At 48.1% G+C, this 18,675-nt stretch overlaps 1 protein-coding gene across 1 annotated transcript in view; it reads right to left on the bottom strand.

Moving 5' to 3' along the window:
- EPHB1 (EPH receptor B1) overlaps nt 1-18,675 on the bottom strand; it is a 396,322-nt gene that overhangs the window by 64,260 nt on the left and 313,387 nt on the right. Inside the window, exons 7-9 of the mRNA XM_081798416.1 lie at nt 13,079-13,241; nt 9,381-9,489; nt 8,471-8,535 (exon numbers count right to left, since the gene is read on the bottom strand). Of these exons, the coding sequence (XP_081654542.1) occupies nt 8,471-8,535; nt 9,381-9,489; nt 13,079-13,241 (337 nt within the window). The remainder of the gene's footprint in view (nt 1-8,470; nt 8,536-9,380; nt 9,490-13,078; nt 13,242-18,675) is intronic.

Below are 18,675 nucleotides of genomic sequence, written 5' to 3'. Positions count from 1 at the left end.
ATTGTTGTTAATATTATATATTTATACTATTTTTACAGTTAACTGATTTTTTTTTCTTATTTTTAACATACGTTACATACCTTTGGCACAAAAGTAATGTGTACGGATCTAAACTTCTGAATGCTAGTGCCTTGAGAGAGAGAGAAAAAATCTTCAATTTTATGATCTTCTAATTCACTAATTTCTATTAACTAATTTGCAGGTATGTTTGTTCTTTGATTTCAAAACCCATTTATGCTACGGCTAGGGGGTGCAGCCTGGGCTGCCTCCAACTTTAAAAGACCATAGTCCCAGGAAATTAGCCAAATCTTACCCATCAACCCATGCTTTAGGCATAGAAGTCTGGGGACAAATGACTTAGCCACTATCCAGAGCCTTCTTGTGTGGCACAGAGCACTCCTGGAAGGAGAAGAAACTCTTGGCCATTGTTAGAGACCCTACATCACTCCATCACGGGGCTCTCAAAAGTGAAGCAGCTGGGACAAATTCTGGGGATGCTGGCAGATGTGTGGGGTGTATCTAAAAAGTCAGTTAGACTTACTTGCAAGTGCCAGGGTCTCAGGGCTGAGCAGAAGCAGGCTGGGAAAGGGCCAGTTCTAAATGATGGGTGACATAAGAGGATTAAGAGCTAACGGAGAAGATGGAGTGCTCCTCTTCAGCCCTCTTGTGTACTCAGAAAGTACAAAATCAGTGCCACGGACATCTTGGGGGTCCATGGAGAGCAGACAGGCTGAGAAGCTTCAGGGGTGCCAGGAAGAGGCTGATGCCCTCCTGCTGGCTGAGGATTCCTAGAATCCCACAGTATGGCTCCAGAGAGGTAGTGACTTAGCTTGTTCTCAGTCACTTATACCTTGTGTCCCGGCAGGTTTGACAGAGCCATGGGAAAGAGCTAAGTGTGCTTCCTCGGGCCCCATTCTGGATCCAAGGCAGACTTTGTCATCTTTGTGACTCACCTAAATTTGGTCCAGATATCTAAGCACAGGAGGGAAGCAGTTTAGGGATCGGCACATAAAATCCAGTCCCCGGGAGGGACTTCATCCAATGCTCTGCCTCAGTACATTGATCATCCCTCATTTGTCTCAACGTTGACAGGACACTGTTCTAGGGACTATGGGAGCTATAGGAAAAGCAAAGCTCATGAGGTTCTTCTTCTGATGAAGACCTGAAATACCTGGGGAACAGTGCTGGAGAGTCTGGAATCAGGAGCCCACACCTGGAAATGAGCTATAAATGCGGCAGAAACCAGAGAAGGCAGAGGGCTATGGATGCCAGCATTCCAGGTCACAATCCAAGAAGGACAGGTCCCGTGGTCATGCACTGGGGAGAGAGAAGCCTGGAGTATCTAAAACAAAGCTCAGATGGGGTGCTTGGGTGGCTCAGTCGTTAACTGTCTGCCTTCAGCTAGGGTCATGATCCCAGGGTCCTGGGATTGAGCCCCGTATCGGGCTCCCTGCTTGGTGAGCCTGCTTCTCCCTCTCCCTCTGCTGCTCCCCCTGCTTGTACTCTCTCTCTGTCAAATAAATAAATAAAATCTTAAAAAAAATAAAATAAAACAAAGCTCAGAGAGAAGCCCACCATGGCATGAATAAGCAAAGTGTGACCAGCTTCAATGTGGCGGGAAGAGGGGACCAGCGTGGCAGAACACTGATGTGCTAGCACGGGAGGGCCTTGACTGTGAAACCAAAGGCATTAAGATCAGTGCCATCGGACACACAGAGCTGACAACTGTTCCATCTGCATGGAAGGGATGCACTAAGAGCAAGGCCCTGGGGAATTCCTTTTGCTGGTGGGCTGCCATGTTCACATGGATGTTGTGGGGAAGGGGCTGGAGGCGGACAAAACAGCTATGGGGTTGTTGCAGTAATTAAAGTGCAAGGTAGAGTCTTCAACCAGCGTGCTGCAATAAGAACAACAGAAGAGGCGAGAGAAATTTCAAAGGGAGGATTGATAGCACTTGGTGAGCATTTAAAGATGGGGAATTAAAGAGGAATGAGAAGAATCCAAATCAATGCCAAGACGTGTGGAATAAAGTGGTACTGTTAACCAGGTAACGGACTTTGGGCAAGAAACCCCATTATTAGGGAAGTCTGCACACGTGCTTTTACACTTTGAATGCACAGATGAAGTATGCAAGTGCCTAGAAGTCAATCATAAAACTCAGAATGGAAACAGAGCCGGACGTCTAAATCTGGAGTTATGGATTGAAGAGGCGCACGGGTGGTGGTTGAAGTTGTTGGCGTGATGGGCAGTGTCTTGGAGTAAACCTACCAGGAAAGCTTGGTAGAAACTAGACACAGTCTGTTCTACCTGCTTCTGAGGGCCAAGATCAGGGCAATAGGGAGTTGGTTTTTTTCCAGGAAGAAGCAGAGGTCATGGGTGCCCAGGCAGGGTGGGAGGAAGAATCTAAGAGGGGAGCCCCAAGGGAGGCAATGAGCCTCAGTGGAAAAGCAGGGGATCTGAGGAGGATCTTCCTCCTTCCTTGTATTTGGAAGTTTCACCATATTTTTAAAGTTTTTTCTTAAAACCACAGTAACTGCCTCGTATGTATCTCCAGGAGAAGGAAAGTAGGCCACAGGCTACTTGCTATTGAGGAAGGTACTTCAGGAAACAGAGTGTAACATCTGCCTGCTCCTTGGTTTCAATGACCAGCACAGGAACGGCTTTCCAGGCAAGGCCCACTGGTTCTGGGCCATCAAAGCCTTGTTGGCAACCCAAAGGCAACAGCCACGGAGTTGCTCATTAAATTTCCTTGACATTTAATAAGCACCCACTGAAAACTCTGCCACCTTTTGCCCTTGGGGCCCTTCGCTCCGTGGCTCATAGGCCCTCATTTACTCATGACCAGTTACTAATGCTCCTGTTACCCCAGAAGAGGCAGCCAAAGTATCCAGTCTGTCTCTTCCTCCAATGGGTCCACCTGACCTTCACCCTGGTGCCCAAGGTCATTTCCAGTGGGCTGGCTGCTGGTCCTCTACAGTTCTGAAATACATTTCCCACCCAGAGTTAGGAAGGCTGAGCGTGGAATCTTGAAGCGAGATGTGTTTCTGGGCTAATCTAGTCCAATCTCCCACCCAGAGCTAGGAAGGCTGGGCGTGGAGTCTTGGAGCGAGATGTGTTTCTGGTCCAATCTCCCACTTAGAGCAGCAGTTGGCTCCACAACATCCTTTACCGATCGCTATCTAGCCTGCGCTTGAATGCTTCCAGGAACAGAGAGCTTACCTCCCCACAAAGCCACCTGGCTCTGTGTTGGGCAGTTCCAGTTGGGCGGGGGTGTTCTCTCCTGAATCAAATGTCTGCCTACTCTGATCTTTCCTTCGATGGTTCCATTTAACTTCATGAAGCACGACAACATCTCCTTTCCTTTGCCCTAAAGGTGTCATGCTTGATCCCTGCCCGTGTTTCTCCAACACTGAACGGGTGTTTCCAAATTTCTAAGGTAAGAGATCAGGACTTGCCACTCTCCACAGGCAGGCTGCTTTGCCAAAAATGTTCTTCTCGAAATGGGGTCCTCAGAATCAAGAACATCACTGTAGATGTGTTCTTACTAGCACAGAGGACAGCATGTCTGTGTATCACCTCCTCTGATCTGGGGACCACAGAGTCAGACAGACCTGAGTTTAAAACCTTGTTTTGCAAATCACTAACTCCAAGATTCCGGACAGGTTACCTATCCTCTCTGAGACTGTTTTTTTCACATGCAAAATCTACCTCCTGGGACAGTTATGAGGCTTAAATGAATTAACAGAGGTAAAGTGTTTAACACAGTGAGTACTCAAAACTGGACATTATTTTTACTATTGTTTTACATCAATAACAGTGCTTGGCTTTTTACTCTGCTATGTATCACTCATATTAAGCATGTGGTAAACTAAATACCTACACATTTTCACACAAACGAATAGCAAGTCAGGTCTCCTCCTTTCTGTGTTGCTTTATTTTTGTTTTAGCCTAAACACTAGATTCTAGATTTATCCCTCTAACATTTCATCTTGCAGATTTCAAATTAGCATTCAAAGCTGTTGGATAGTTCTGAATTTTGATTGTTTTATATGGTGTTAGTTATGCTCTCCAACTGTTACCTCCAAACTTGATAAGCATCCCTAGGCTTGCTTGCACCTGACTCATGAATTTAAAAAACAATCAAACAAACAGAGATTGAATTGGACAAAGATTAGAATAAAGCTAGTGACTTCCTTCCTGGCTGACAGAGTCACTAACCCACTTTCTTTGCGTATGAAGACAAGTTCTGTACTCACTTTACACGCTTTCCCCTAGGAGATCATCAAATATTTTTGCCAAAATAAAAACTCACTACATCTGCAATTCCTCTTGAAATTACTAAATGTATAACTCTAGTAAGTGAGATGAGGTTCTCATTTTGTTCTCTTAATAATCCTCTGTGTTTCCCAATGATCACTGAATTTGGTTGTAAATGCCCAGGACCCACGTGCTTTGGTCTCTACAAGCATTTGGCAGGGATCAAGCTCACAGTCCTGTTCTGTCATCTCAGTGCTCTGTCCTCTTGCCCTAGGTGGAAATTATAGCTTTTGCCAGTCCCTGGGCACATACCCTATTTGGTTTTGCTTTTCTCGAGGCTTAAGAATAGCTCTACGACTGTATCTGCAGTTGCCTGCAACACGGAGATGGTTATGTTAGAGTTGTTTCCTGAAAGCCCTTGACCCCTTACCAAACTCTTTTCTTCCTCTCTCCCCACCCCTCCCCACTTCACCCAACTCAGAAATCAGTGAGACATCAGCCACTATCAGGTGTGTAATTAGATAAGCCCCACAAATACCCAGTAGCATTTCCCAAATGCAGAATTGACTGGAACTTTTCTAAGATAGATTGCCAAGCCTACCCTGCCCTACCTGGATCATCCTGTCCAGGCAATTTTTAGTCAGCCAGCAAGCACCTTCTGAGATCTGGCTCACAGAAATCATGAGAACACGCCATCTGTCCGCCTGTCTTTGGACACGGGAGAACCACAGTCCCACCCACCCATCCTTGAATATGAACCACAAGCTTCTAGGCTCTTCATCCAAGCATCCAGCACCACATCCGGCAGCTTCTCTCTCCAACTTGCCTTCCCTCTAATCTCTCTCACCCAAATCCAACCTCCCCTTGACATGCTTATTCACGTGCTCCAGGCTCAGAGGAGGGACATAAACGAGTGCCCCAGTGTTCTCAGAGTGAACAGCTCTGCCATTCTGGATGGGCTAGAGAAGGTATTCCATCTGCAAAGATTTCTGTTATTTCTCCTTCAGCCTTTGCGTCAGCTTGATAGGAGGGCCTGGGAGGGCAGAGACCGCCTGCCTCTCTATGGTACCCTCTGCCCTGCCTGTGGTGAAGAGAAGTGGGGCTCTGATGAATGCAGTTGGGAGCTGCTGTAGGCTTCCTGTCTCTCCCTGGGCAGGAAGTCTTCAGAGCTGCAGTTGCTGGCCACATCCCACCATGAGGGGCATGCATGTGGGCGGTCCAGGTAGAGTTATGTGCACACACTCGGATTAGACATAATTGACCTTTCTGCCTCCTACAGTGGGACCAGGGGTGGGGCAACCAATAAACTACCAACCAGAACACCTAAGATTAGTCTGCATCCCATCCTCACCTCCTCCTGATCACCAGGCACCTTGAGCCTCTGCAATATGGTGAGAGCAGGGGCTCCGGAGCCAGACTTAGAGAGCGTGCCATCCACCTCTGCCACCTAGGAGCTGTGTGACCAGGGTAAGTCACTTAACCTTCCATTAATGCCTGCCCCCCAAGTGGTTGTCAGGGTTGGATGAGTCGAAGTGAGCTACCAAAATAAAATTCCCAATTCATGGCACAGAGTAGGCTTTCCAAGACTAAATATTCCTAATCCTTCCTCCATCAGAGCCTGGAGTTTTCTCTTCTGTTACAAGTGTGCCGAGCCTTGCCCCAGCTCTACAGCATTTCAGCTGTGATTCTTCAACACTAATAGCTTTGGTCAGAGTGATACGGATGTGCACGGCAGAAAAAGCACGAATGCAGCTCAATGCACGAGACTACAAGTTTAGGGAACCAGGTTGCCAAGGGAGCCAGGTTTCGGGGACTAGATAAAAAGAATGATTATGAACAGGAGCATGGACCCTTATAAAAGGTGAGCCGAATGAAAAAGAAGACAGCCTTCTAAAGCAGCCAAGGGAGTGAACTCTGGTTCTGCGTCCGCCCTGAGTGCCAGGGCTGGTGACCGCACAGCTCATCGCGGGTGGCGCCGTGTGCTCGGCTGCCCTTACTGGCTGCAGCCGGGCACTGTTACTGCTGTGCGACCTAACAACTAGGGAGGCCTCCTTCTGTCGGCCTCAGAGGTGACAGAGTCCCCCCGAAGGGGCTCCGGGGGTCGTGGAAGCATACCTCCGGGCACGTGGGTGCCATGTGGTGGGCCAGCATAGCCCGCCCCGCCAGAGCAGGAGGATGGCCAGATCTCAGGTTGATGTGGCCCAACGGGCACCAAGCCGCACCTGGACTTAATGCCTGGGGACCCTCTGTACCCTGCCCAAGGAGTGACAAGGCTTAGCTTGCCTGCCTTTTAAAAAGGGGAGCACCTTCTTAGGGTACCCTATTCTCACCCTAGGGCATCTCTAGTCTCCAAAATGGCATTCCTCCTCTTGAACCCGATTTTGCATCCTCTGCATTCAGGCAGAAATGGCCATCTCTAAATATTTCATCAAAAGAGCTCACAGGATGCCAAATCTGAAATGGACTTCACAGTGGCCCTTAATATGGCCGGGAGTCAGCCCAGAGCAGGGGGTGGGTGGGGGCAATGTCAGAATCCCGAGGCAGAAGCGGGGAAGCAGGGGGGTGGGGAAAGCCCTTCAGGTAGTTCTGATGCTCGGTTTGGGGGGTGGGGACCTTCACTTGAGAATCAGAGATAAATCCAAGTCTTTGTTTATCAGCTGGGGAAGCTAAGAGCCTGCCTGGAAGGGCAAATGCACAGGTTAAAATAGGTAAGCATATCTGTAGGTTTTGCAGTGAGGCACAGAGTCAGAGAATGCAGTAAGGTTTCCCCCTGTGAAACCAGTTACAACTGGTTAAAATGGAGGACAGCGTGGCCGGGACAGGGAAAGGAAGGATGGTAAATAGGATTCTGAGTGTTGCAGGAACTTTGCCCATAGTCTTAGAAGGGGACCACTCTCCCAATCCCCCACCATGTTTGTGCTGCCCTGGACCCCTGTGGGAGAGTCTTGGCCCCTCGCAGCCCACACCGAGCCCCCACCTTCCTCCCAGTAATAATAGCCTGGGCACAGCAACCAGCCGCCTGGGGCTCCGTCCTCTACAAACCCTTGGCCATTTCTTGGTCTTTGGTTGAAAGCCCCCCACCCCTCCCCCACCCCGAGAGCAAAGCCATTTCTATAGAGTGGCCTGCATACAGTCCCAGCCTGCACTGGCTTCTCTGAGGTGGACCTGCTGGGTGAAGCTCCTGGCCTCACTTTCCTGCCTTGGGGAACCTTGGAGAAGGAAAGAGTTTCCATAAGAAATTTTGCCTTTGAGCCAATGTTCGCTCTAGGAACTGCCAACCGAAGGCATGCTGGGTGGGTGGGGGGGGGGTGTCCACGAGGTCTGTCTTCCATGCCCACTGTTGAGTGAACAGGAAGAAAGGGGTTGGCATTGCACCAGGGGGTTTAGGTGAGATGAGGCTTCCAGAAGGAACCTGTGACAGAGCACAGTGCAAAAGTGCTGCCATGCATTTCTGGGGGCATCTGCGGAATGCAAAAGGAGTTATTTAGAAAGAGAACATGGCCCGAGGATCTAAGCTTTCTGGAAGTGGGGAAGTGGCCCAACTGACCTAGAGGGGACCTTGTTCAGATCCCACAATGTTGTAAGGACACAGATAAAAGAATCATTTCGACATAGGACTTTACACTGTATGTGGGTGAGGAGAAATTTTAGTTAGAAAAATATATATAGGTTTTAAAAAAAGAGAGATGGGTAGGATAATGAGTGAGAAAAACTTTTAAAGGTACTGCTTAAAAGAAAACACTTGGGAGATATCCCAACACGCTGGCCTCTTGGGCTCTGCTATCTTTTTAATTCCCTACATTCATGTTCTCTAGCTTATCTGTGAATTTGGTTAACACATTCCCCAGCAGCTCAATTGGATAAGATAAGACAGAAGATGTTAATAGAGAACCCTCCATCTTTTCCCACTGAGTCTGATTTCAGGATTCATTGGCTTGCTAAACCCAATCTTTTCCCCAGCTTTCTGTGTCCTATATGGGCTTATCAATGGGGAAGATAATCTACCCGCCGGGCGCCCAATGAGTGCCCACTATGGGCAAACAGCAGAGCGGGCAGGCAGCCTGAGGCCCGTGGGAACCTGCAGAGAGAGGCCACTGCTGGGGCACTTAGGGCTGGAAGAAGTCCTGTGGTTGGGACCGGCCAGTCTGGCTATAGGGAGCCCTCCAAGCACTCACCTCGTTTACCAGGAAGGGGCTGTGTGCTTTCTACTCACCTCGGCCGGTGCTGTAATGCTGGAGCTTATCACTGTACACAGCCTCTTTGCTGTAAGCCCGCTTCCTGTGGAGGCAAGCAAGAGGAGCTCTTTCAGCTGGGGCTCACGCTCGCTGCTCCGCTCCAGCGATGTCCGCCCAGCTCCCTTGTCCCAATGGGCGCTCACTCAGGCATCTCCCAGGGGCTGGGAACCGGGCAGCTCTCACTCTAGCATTTAGCTCCTGTCCTGCTTCCTGGCCTGACCACCACTGTGGGCAGCCAGATCTGCTTTCAAGTCAAGGTCTTTCAGAGGCCAGGCGGGGCCGTGGGTCCCCCATCAGAGTTGGGGGCAGAGCCGCTGAGGACAGCCATCAGCACGCTGGCTATACCGCGGAACAGCTCAGGGGAAGCCAACTCCTCTGCTTCACGCGTCAGAATCTGGGCTAAGCCCCCAAAGGCGGTAGCAACCATATTAAAAATTCACAAGGCCTCAGGGCCCGCCCTTCTGCAGAACTTGGGAGTTCCTGTTTTCCTCCGTGGCTCCCCTCCTGCCCGCCTGTCTTGTGCCCTCTGCTGGGGGCTTTGGCTCTCTAACCAGAGGATGGGCCACACCGGTATGGGGGGTGATGCTCCAGTGGGTCAAATGCAATTTGGGAACTGTCAGTCTGACAGTGAGGGGGAATAAAAGGAGGTTGGAAGACAAATGCTGTTTACTCACAGCCTCGCCCAGCTCTCAGGGAGGATTTTATCCCAGGCACAGAGCAAACACATAATCTGGCAAATTCTAAGCTGCCCGTGGATTGAGATGGAGGGATGACCATGAGCTTCACAGCATGTCTATGAATGGTTAGGCCCCGTCGAGGGGCCTGCACGTGGAGAGGGGCCTCCTGGGCCCAAGGCGAGCAGGGGGGGAGCCGAAGTGGAAAGCCTACCTGCTGCAGACGATGGAGATGGCCACCAACGACACCACGAACACCACCCCGGCGGCCGCCGAGCCAGCAATCAGGGGCAGCTGCTCCCTCAGCTCGGACTTGTAGTCATCTAGGGGACAAAGCGCCATTAGAGTCCTTCCTGTGTGCCCTTTGCATACCGCCGGGACTCAGTGCATGACATCAAAGACATTATAAATATATATAGATATATACCTGTACATGTGGAGTATGGCTTCTCTGCTTCAGAGCCCAACTGAAGCAAAGAGTGATCTTCAAGTCACAAATAGACAAAGATGACTAAAACCAAATGACAGCCACAATAAAAACGGAACAGCGGTGACAGAAGCTCAGAACCAAATGCTGATGACATCCGTCCCCCCAGCAGAGGTGATTCCAATCTACATCCCCTCATTTGGAAGGTCTCTCAAAGGCCGGTCAGTGACGCTAAGGATAAGTCTAAGGGGAAGACTGAAAACCACTGCGGGAGTATCTCCTAAAACACAAAGGTGTTGAAATGCAGCAGGGCGCATGGATTCACGGAGCAGGTATTTCCAGAATATCTGCGGCCGGGCAGCCCTGCGCCAGATGCTGTGGGGGATAAAGAAACGGCAGGAAATGGCCCAGCTCTCCACAGTTCCCACTCAAGGAGAACAGGGTCAAGGCCTCTTCCAAGGTCAGAACTGTGCTATGTGACGCAGGTGGATGGGAAGTCCCTGAGTCACAGAGGCCAACAGAGCTCGCCCAAAGCCTGGCTTTCCCCTGTGCCAGCCCTGTGCTCTTGGACAAAGTCTTTAGTCCCTCCGACCCGCAGACTCCTTTCTGCTAAAAAAAAAAAAAAAAAAAAAAAAGGCACTAATAAAATGATCAGATTATGTGAGGCACATTTCACAATGTCTGCACTATCACACGGTGCCCCAAATATTAATACTCTTTGCCTTAATCTGTAGAAACCACTTGGCCCGGCTGACACAGTGGTTATTCTTTCCCCTGGTGCTCAGGATGGAGGCATATAGAGATCAAGCTTTATATATTCTACTACAGTGAGGGTTGCCAGATATAGTAAATAAAAATATGGGCCCACCAGTTACATTTGAATTTCAGATACACAATGAGTAATGCTTTAGTCTAAGTGTGCCCCAAACATTGCACAGGAGATACTTGGACTTAAATACTGTTGGTTCTTTGTCTGAAATTCGAATTTATTTGGCCATCCTGTATTTTACCTGGCAACCCTAACAGCGATAGCTCTTGAAGTGAAGTTCCCCATGCCCTGCGTCAGAATCACCCAAGCCCGATGATTAAACATGACTATTTCTGGGCCCCTCCTCAGATCTACTGAATCAGAACCTCTGAGCGGAGAGCAGGACATCTGCATGTTTACCAAATACTCCAGGTGATTCCCATGCTTCTCAAAGTTTAAGAACCACTCTTCAACTCGGTGGGTGGGGAAAGAGACTTCCAAAGACAAGGATATTGTTCTTGAAGCCAACCATTCCATAGATATCAATTTTAAAGACTGAGGGTAGAGTTTCAGTTTCCCTCAGCTGAGAGCTTTCTGTAACACGCATGTTTTAAAAAAAAAAAATTTGGGGGGAAAAAAAAGGAAATTCAAGGAACCACAGTGAAGAGTCCATAAAAACATCTTTATAACTTAAAAACCGCATAAAGCAATGTGACCTTCAGTCTTTAAAATTGATTTCTAAAGAGTGAGAACCTTCAAGAATCAACACCCTTATCTGTAGAAGTGTCTTCTTTGGCTCACAGAGTTGAAGGATAATTCTCAAACACCAGGGAGCCTAAGAATCACCTGGACTGTTTGATAAACATGCAAATACCATACTTTATGAATGGGTTACAAAAAAAAAGCAAGTAAGTCAAAAGTAGGCACACTGTGGCTCTGCCACCATGTGGTGGTTCCCTGCCTGGTCTTTGACCCTGGGCAGAATCCCACAAGTCCCCTTGCTCCAATGACCCTATACTGATCACCCTTCAGACTCATCTTTGTGCTGAAGACAGGGCCCGATGCCTCAGTGAACTTAATTACTACCGAGGTATGAACCTCAGTCATTAAGATAAATACTCTTGAATTTGGCCACTTACCAAAACTCTCTTACATCTAGCCTCTCTTGGGTTTATAAAACTTAACTGCCAAATGTAAAAGGAATAGTCTTCTTGGGAGAAATGTGTTACCTCTTGATTTGTCTAGCAGAATTGCCAAGAGACCAGGGCTCAGAGAATTCTGAGTTTTGGGTTTTTAATCCTGTACTTCCTGATGCAAAGTGCCCATAAATCGAGATGGTAAGTGAGATGCAAAGAGTGGACAGAGTCCTTCAGGAACAGGAGACAGCCTACGTTCTTTTCATACGGGCAGCATTATTCATCTGAATAAACTGGCTTGCCTTTCCACCACATCTCACCATCCTCAAAATATGAGTGAAGATTCACCTAAAAAAAACCCCTCAAAATGGGTTGCAAATGCCAATCCTACAGGAGCCAGACAGTACGTGAAAGTATCTGGGTACAAATCACCGGGAAGGTGCAGACCCTCCATGGGGGCAGCCCCCTCCCAGCTCAGGGGCAGAGCCCTCACTCTAGAATGCCCACCAGCATCAGCTTCTTTGCAATGTTTCCCAAGAAAAAGCACATTATGGTTTTCATATGAAATTATCTGATTTTTAAAATGTTTCTGGTGAATTTTTAAATTGTTAAAAATTGTAACAGGAGTCAATATAAAACCTTAAGTCCTATCATGTGCCTAGTCAGAGAGTGTTGGCCTAAAATAAAATGTCTGGAAGGGCAGACTATTTTGTATATAATGTAAATAATAAGTGAAAAAGTAAAGGCTTTCAGTTGAGGAGGGTGAGAATATACTGATATTTGGAAAACTATCAGGCAACAGCTCATGAATGAATAAATAAAACAGATAGATAGTAAGTAGATAAACAAAAGCATGCACCATGGTAAATGGCTGACAAAGGGAGTGAGTGAGCACAGGCAGGTACCCCATGCTCAATGCTCAGGCTCCAGGGAAATCAGATTTTTCACAACCATTCAAAAGGGTGGTCTCGAGGACTGAGAGAGATCGTTATAATAGGGAACTAACAAAGCCCAAAGGTGGAAGTATTTTGGGTGACAGACTTTCTGGCCTTGGGGACGGTTTGGAAGACAGTGTCTTTTATCTCTGGTGACACATGAACAGAACCTACTGGAGTCCCATGAGAAGTTGCTTCAAATAAGCTGAGATGCTGGGTACGAGGGACAGCTGCACCCCCAGTGTTGCCCCTCTGTTTCCTTCCTGGAGACCTTGGCTCATGCAATTAGGCTCAGCTCCCAGTCCCCCAGAATAGGGGGTGAAGTGGGAGTGAGGGTAAAGCAGCGGAGGCACTGGGCCTAATCCAGAGGCAGGAGGGCACATGGCCCTCGAGATACGTGTGGGTCTCACGGTCGTGACCTCCCTGCATGTGGTGCAGAGACCCTTCGAAGGCAAACCCCTGAGATGCTAGGAGAGAAACAGGCCAGACTTCAGACAGATGCCCTGCCTTGTGAATCATGCAAGTGTGCACAGCCCCTCTGGAGGCAAGGGAACGGCACCAGACTCCATCGAGAGGTTGGCTTTGGGGCTCCGAGGGCAGCCTCCTGGGTCTCCTTTCCCTCCCCCAAGCGCTGGCCCTGTAGCAGTTCACTGGCCCGCCTCTTACCATCCGTCAGCGTCTGGAAGCACATCTTGCCGCTGAACTTGCCGTAGCCGGCCACCGTGCGGGCACGCACTTGCACCACGTACACCATGCCGGGCCGTAGGCCATCGATCCGTGCCGTGTTGGTCTGGCTCCTGGCCATGGAGGAGTTGAACTCATTGTGCTCCTGAAAAAGAGCAAGAACAGTCTGCAGCCTGCTCCTGAGTGCCTCATCCACACCTGCTCCACCCTGGAGCACCCAGGCCCCATCTCCTGGAAGCCATCACTGGCCCCGGGCCCCCCCCCTCTGAATGGGGGACAGTCTGGCCTGGACCAAGGGAATGAAGAATCAGCTCTGTGTCACGAGGTGGCGGTGCTCTAAAAAAGAAGGCTCTGAGCGAACGGCTGGGCTCTCAGAGCCTGGCTGGGAGGCTCATTGTCATTCTCTGCCCCTTCCCGCTCCAGGGTTCATTGATAGAATAACAAAGCATGTGCAGGTTTGCAAAATCCTGTGGTGTCTCTGAGGTCAGTGGAAGCAAACTGGACAACATTTGCCCTTTGTCTTGCTCCTACTGAGGCCTCGTCTTTTCTCTCCTCACTCAAGATCTCCTGGTCACTCCTCACCATGGCTGTTCTAGATCACACCTTAAGCTCCCTCAAGTCCTAATCCTTAGCTGAGTGGCTTAGTGTCCACTCTGCTACAGAGCCTGAGGCCATTCTGGACTATCTCCCTTACCTGCTCTGCCTTCACTTTGGCCTGTGTCTCTGTCTGTCTGGCTTGCAACCTTCAGTTCCCCCCCTCCACCAGCATCAGGAGGGCATGTCCCTTCTCCCTGGAGAGCAGGCCCTGCCCCTTCTCACCTATTCAAGGGGTCAGCCCCCTGCCCCCATCACTCTCTCCAGCACCTTCCACCCTGTCTTCTACAGTCCTGTTATCCGCACATGACTGTCCTCTGGTGTGCACAGATTTTGCTCCTGTTTCTCATCCCTCTGACTCCTCTGCCCGTGGTGGGTGCCCTTCAAGGGTGCTTCCTCTTTGCTGCTGATCTCATGAAACCTTTGGTTTGTGCCTACACTTTTGTAGCCTCCCATTTTTTCTGCTACTCCCACGCCACCAAGTCCCAACTTCTTTTCTAAAAAAGATCTTTGACCTTCCCTAAAGCTATTACCAGATAAAAACAGAACTCTTAAATCTAGGTTGGCAGGCCCTTCATAATGAAGCAATTCTAATCTCACATCCCGAATTTGCCACCTCGCTGTCCCTCTAGTAACACCTCCAGCCCCAGGGCCTTTGCTTAGGCTGTTTTCCCAGTCTGAAATACCTCTCTCCAGTGCTCCTCTGTACCCTGCAGGTTCCCTATGCCCACACCTCTAAGGCCTCCTCTTCCAGGAAGGCTTTCCATGGACTCTCTTCATTGCTGTTCTTTATCATTATACCTTACCCTCAGCTCCCTCGTATACACCAGCCTGCCCTCTGGTCATTTCCATGTGCACATGTTAGAGATTATGCATTATCTCCAAACAAAAGTTTCAAGTCTGGGCCTGCCCCTGTCTCTACCATAAATCTTAGAGCAAAATGGGGACATCGGTGAAAATGAAGAGCTTGGGTCACTGAGAGGGAAGCTCCCAAGTCCAATGTGCACGTCTGGGGCTCTGTGATGAGTTCTAGGCACAGTGGTTCGAGAGGCATGGTGACAGATGAGGGGAAAGTTGATGGCAAGAGGTGTGTAAGCCACATCCTCAGACAAGCCACAGAAGTTTGGGGAGTTGGGCCAGGACAAAAGAATACAGTGCAATGATAAAAAAAAAAAAATGCCATTGTTTTAAAATATGTAAATGTCTACTTTCCAAAGGGGAGGGTGTGTATCCACTCAATCATTGGGCCAGGCAGCTGCATTTATGACACACTAGCATGTACTGGGAGCTATACGTGGGCTGCAGGGACCAAGGCATGGCCCCTTTCCTTGAGGACACAAAATCTTGTGGGACAGACCAGCAAATGAGCAGACGCCGACAGTAGTGTTGACTGAGTGACTTGGCAGAAGGCAGCTTGGGGGAGCTGTGGGGGAACAGCAGAAGGTCACCCAGCTCAGGCTGATAAGGAGATTGGGAGGGTGACATTGGTTGAGTCATGACAGGTGAAAGAAATTGGCCACGTGGAGAAATGTGGAGAGCGAGAACTGAACAGAACGTGGAAACCAAGATCTAAAGAGATTCAGGAGCCTGCAAGCCACTGGGCCTATCTGGAGAGTGGTGACACATGGGTGGTGACAAAGGCTTCAGAAGCAGGTTAAAGGGACCACAGGCTAGAGGCCAGCTTGAAGGGACAGTTGAAGGTTACATGTTCGTCCTCATGGAGGGGCTATCCATTGGCCTCTGGGAAAGACTCCTGGGGAGGAACTGCCCATCCATCATTTGATCTATTTAAAAAGAAGGAAGATCCCCCCTCGCCCACCCCCAATCAAGGATCCAGCAGAAAGAAGGCTGTCCACTACAGAAGGAATATCATCCAGAGCTTTGGTCATTACTATCTTAACGCACTGGAGATCTGAGACCTGAAGCTATAAAAATCACCTCATCACCTTGGCAAATTAGGACAAAATCCCATCACTACAAAATCCTGGTAGCGGGTATCTGTCTGGATTCTCTGGTTTTACTGGAATCTGTGGAATTAGGTGCTGCTTGAAAGAAGTAAAACACTGACCAGGCAGCTCTTTTACTGCAAACTGTCTTTTGGTGTATTGGTTATTTGGATTGTGGGGACAAAACATTACCCCATAATCACTTTATAGCCCACACATTCTTCAAGAAGTTCAGTGATTAAAATGAGTATTCATCCTTGCTCCCTTCAAAACCATTAATCAACTTTACACAAATGAGTGAGAGCAAAGAGCACAGTTGCTTGCTTTTTCTTTCTTTCTTTTTTTTTTTTTTTGCCCTCATGATTGATTTTATAAGCATGTGAGAGGTAGACACTGTAGCTATTGAGGGCAGAGACCATGGCTCCCATCCCTGACATGCAGCACAGGGTTGGCACAAAACCGCCTGGGTGCTCAACAATTCAGTGCTAAATGAATGAATAAACACCACACTTCAGACCAGTTATTTGAACCAATCGATCGAGCACAAGATACTGCCAAGGTCTGAAAGAGTTTCTAGGAGAAAATGATCCTAAAATTTGAAGGGTAGAAATTCCCAAGGCCTAACCCAGCCCATTCTGGCCCAGACAGTTATTATGAAGAGCAAGTAAACGTCTGAACGCTTAATCATGAAGACAGCTGAGAGCAGATGTAGATGCTCCTCCCATGGTTTGCCTACAAGCGCTGACACCAGGAGTGAAAAGTGCTACAAGACAGTAAACAAGAGAGAATGATGAATGGAAGCATATTAAAATGGGAAGGAGATGAACATGGAGAGGCTCTGGGAGTGTCATCAGCTCGATGGCATCTGAGCTCTCTATTAATGAGCTGTTGGAGGAGACGAAAGCCTCATTGATTCTATTCATAGAGCTGAAATGAAAAGGTGTTCCAAGTGCAGATCGAGAGGGGGATGTGAGGTAGGAGACCCAGGGAGGGTTTTCAGGTGTTGGAAAACTATGGTCCATGGCCAGCTCCTGGTTTTGTAAATAAAGTTTTATTGGAAACTTTATTTGGGCTGGTATCAACACCAAGGATGAAAAAGAAAAAAAGAGGTTCTTAATTTTTACTTAAAACAATCAATGATACCCCTGGCCAGATGCTATCAGTACATCATCTATATGTTCTTTTAGAATAAAGATTATGTATCATCCCTTTGGGGAAAGTTGTTAGGTGTAAAAAGAAGAGATCACAATAGAACCTTTTTAAAAGAAAAAAAAAAAACACCTCAAGTTGAGTAGTTGGGACAGACACTGTATGGCCACAGACTTAAATATTTCCTATCTGATCCTTTATGCAAAAACTCTGCTGATTCCTGGCTTAGAGGAAGCGGCACAGAATGGAGGAATTGTGGTTTTGTTTCTTTGGATTGAATCCAGGATGTCTACCAGGCTGAGTTCTCCCGTGTTTGCATCTTCCTTTTTTTTTTTTAAGATTTTATTTATTTGTCAGAGAGAGAGAGTGCACAAGCAGGGGGAGCTGCAGGCAGAGGGAGAAGCAGGCTCCTCACTGAGCAAGGAATCCAATGTGGACTCGATCCCAGGACTCTGGGATCATGACCTGAGCTGAAGGCAGACGCTTAACCAACCGAGCCACCCAGGTGTCCCCATGTTTGCATCTTCTAAAGACAGGATTCATTGGCCTCGTGGAGCAGGGAAGCAGATCATTCTGCTTAGAAGCATTTGGATTTAAAATGAAGATGCACTCTCTTATTTCAGAGGCCATATTCATTTTGAGATCCTCAGTGTCAGCATGATTGTTATCTAGTTCCACACTGAGCTCAGAAGTTTACACCACTGGAGTATAGTAACAACGTCTGTAGTTCTGATTCTTCATGGTCATGGGTAAGCCATTGGATCTTCCTGAGACTTAGTGCCATCATCTATAAATTGATTATACTTGGCTTGCAAACATCTTTCTTTTATTTATTATAAGGATCAGAGCTAATGTATCTGTTAATATCTGGCACATAATCCATCAATATACGATGGATTATGATCACTGTGGTTATTGCAAAATACCCTCACAGGGTAATGTCTTTTTCTTTATTTGCATTAGAAATGGTCCAGGCAATGTAACAGATCTTAAGTGAAGTCTAGAGTTCCATAGTAACATACTGAATGGTAACCAATGCTTTGGCAAAGAATCGTCCATGTTCCCAAGGAAAGCATTCTATCCTCTGGAGTGAGGACAATAATATGCTTCACTGAGGTGTGGAAGCTGCCTCAGGCATTGAGCTGCTGGTGCATGTGTGTTTGTTAATAATTAGTAGAAATTACTGAGAAGTAGGGATGTGGTCTGAAATGGGAGAATAAGCTTCCTTCATAGTATCAGAAGTTGAAGTTAATTACAGTGTTTCGAAGGAGGAGGTCTGCATGTAAAGGGAAAAATAGTCGAGGAGCTGGGGAGCTAGGGTCCTGCTTCCCAAGGCAGTCATGTTCCACTATTCAACACAACCTCCATGCAGGAGGGCTGTGGGTCTCCATCCCTGATCCTCTTCCTATTTCCCATGCCCCACTGGATAATTCCGCCAGCCTCAGGGCTTTCATACCATTTATATACAGACAACTGCCAGATGGACTTGTCCCAAGATGGTCCTCTCTCCTGAACTGCAGACATGGACATCTAGCTGCCTGCTCTCCTTGGCAATCTCAAAGGTGTTTTAGACATGGAGCTGAGCTTCTGTCCCTTCCCTTACCCCAAGCAAGCTCTACCACAGCAAGCCCCCTTCTAAGTCAATGATGGTTAGGGACTTCTTCTTATTGGGCCAGGCACAAACCTTCCCACATCCAAAGTCCAACCTGCTAGAAATCCTGCTGCTCTGTCTTCGGTTTCCGTATCTGGAATTTACTATTTCCCTGGCCATCTCCTCCCATCCCAGTCAAGCCACCATCATCCTTGTTCTAGCTGATTGTAATCTAGCAGGCTGGTTTTTAATGGGACAGCTGAATGATCCCCTTAAAATGGAAGTCAGATTTTGTCTCT

This window comes from Leptonychotes weddellii, chromosome 1 (genome assembly GCF_054177405.1).
Source record: "Leptonychotes weddellii isolate Sample4059 chromosome 1, ASM5417740v2, whole genome shotgun sequence".
NCBI lineage: Eukaryota > Metazoa > Chordata > Mammalia > Carnivora > Phocidae > Leptonychotes > Leptonychotes weddellii.
This window is presented reverse-complemented; position numbering and strand designations above follow the sequence as displayed.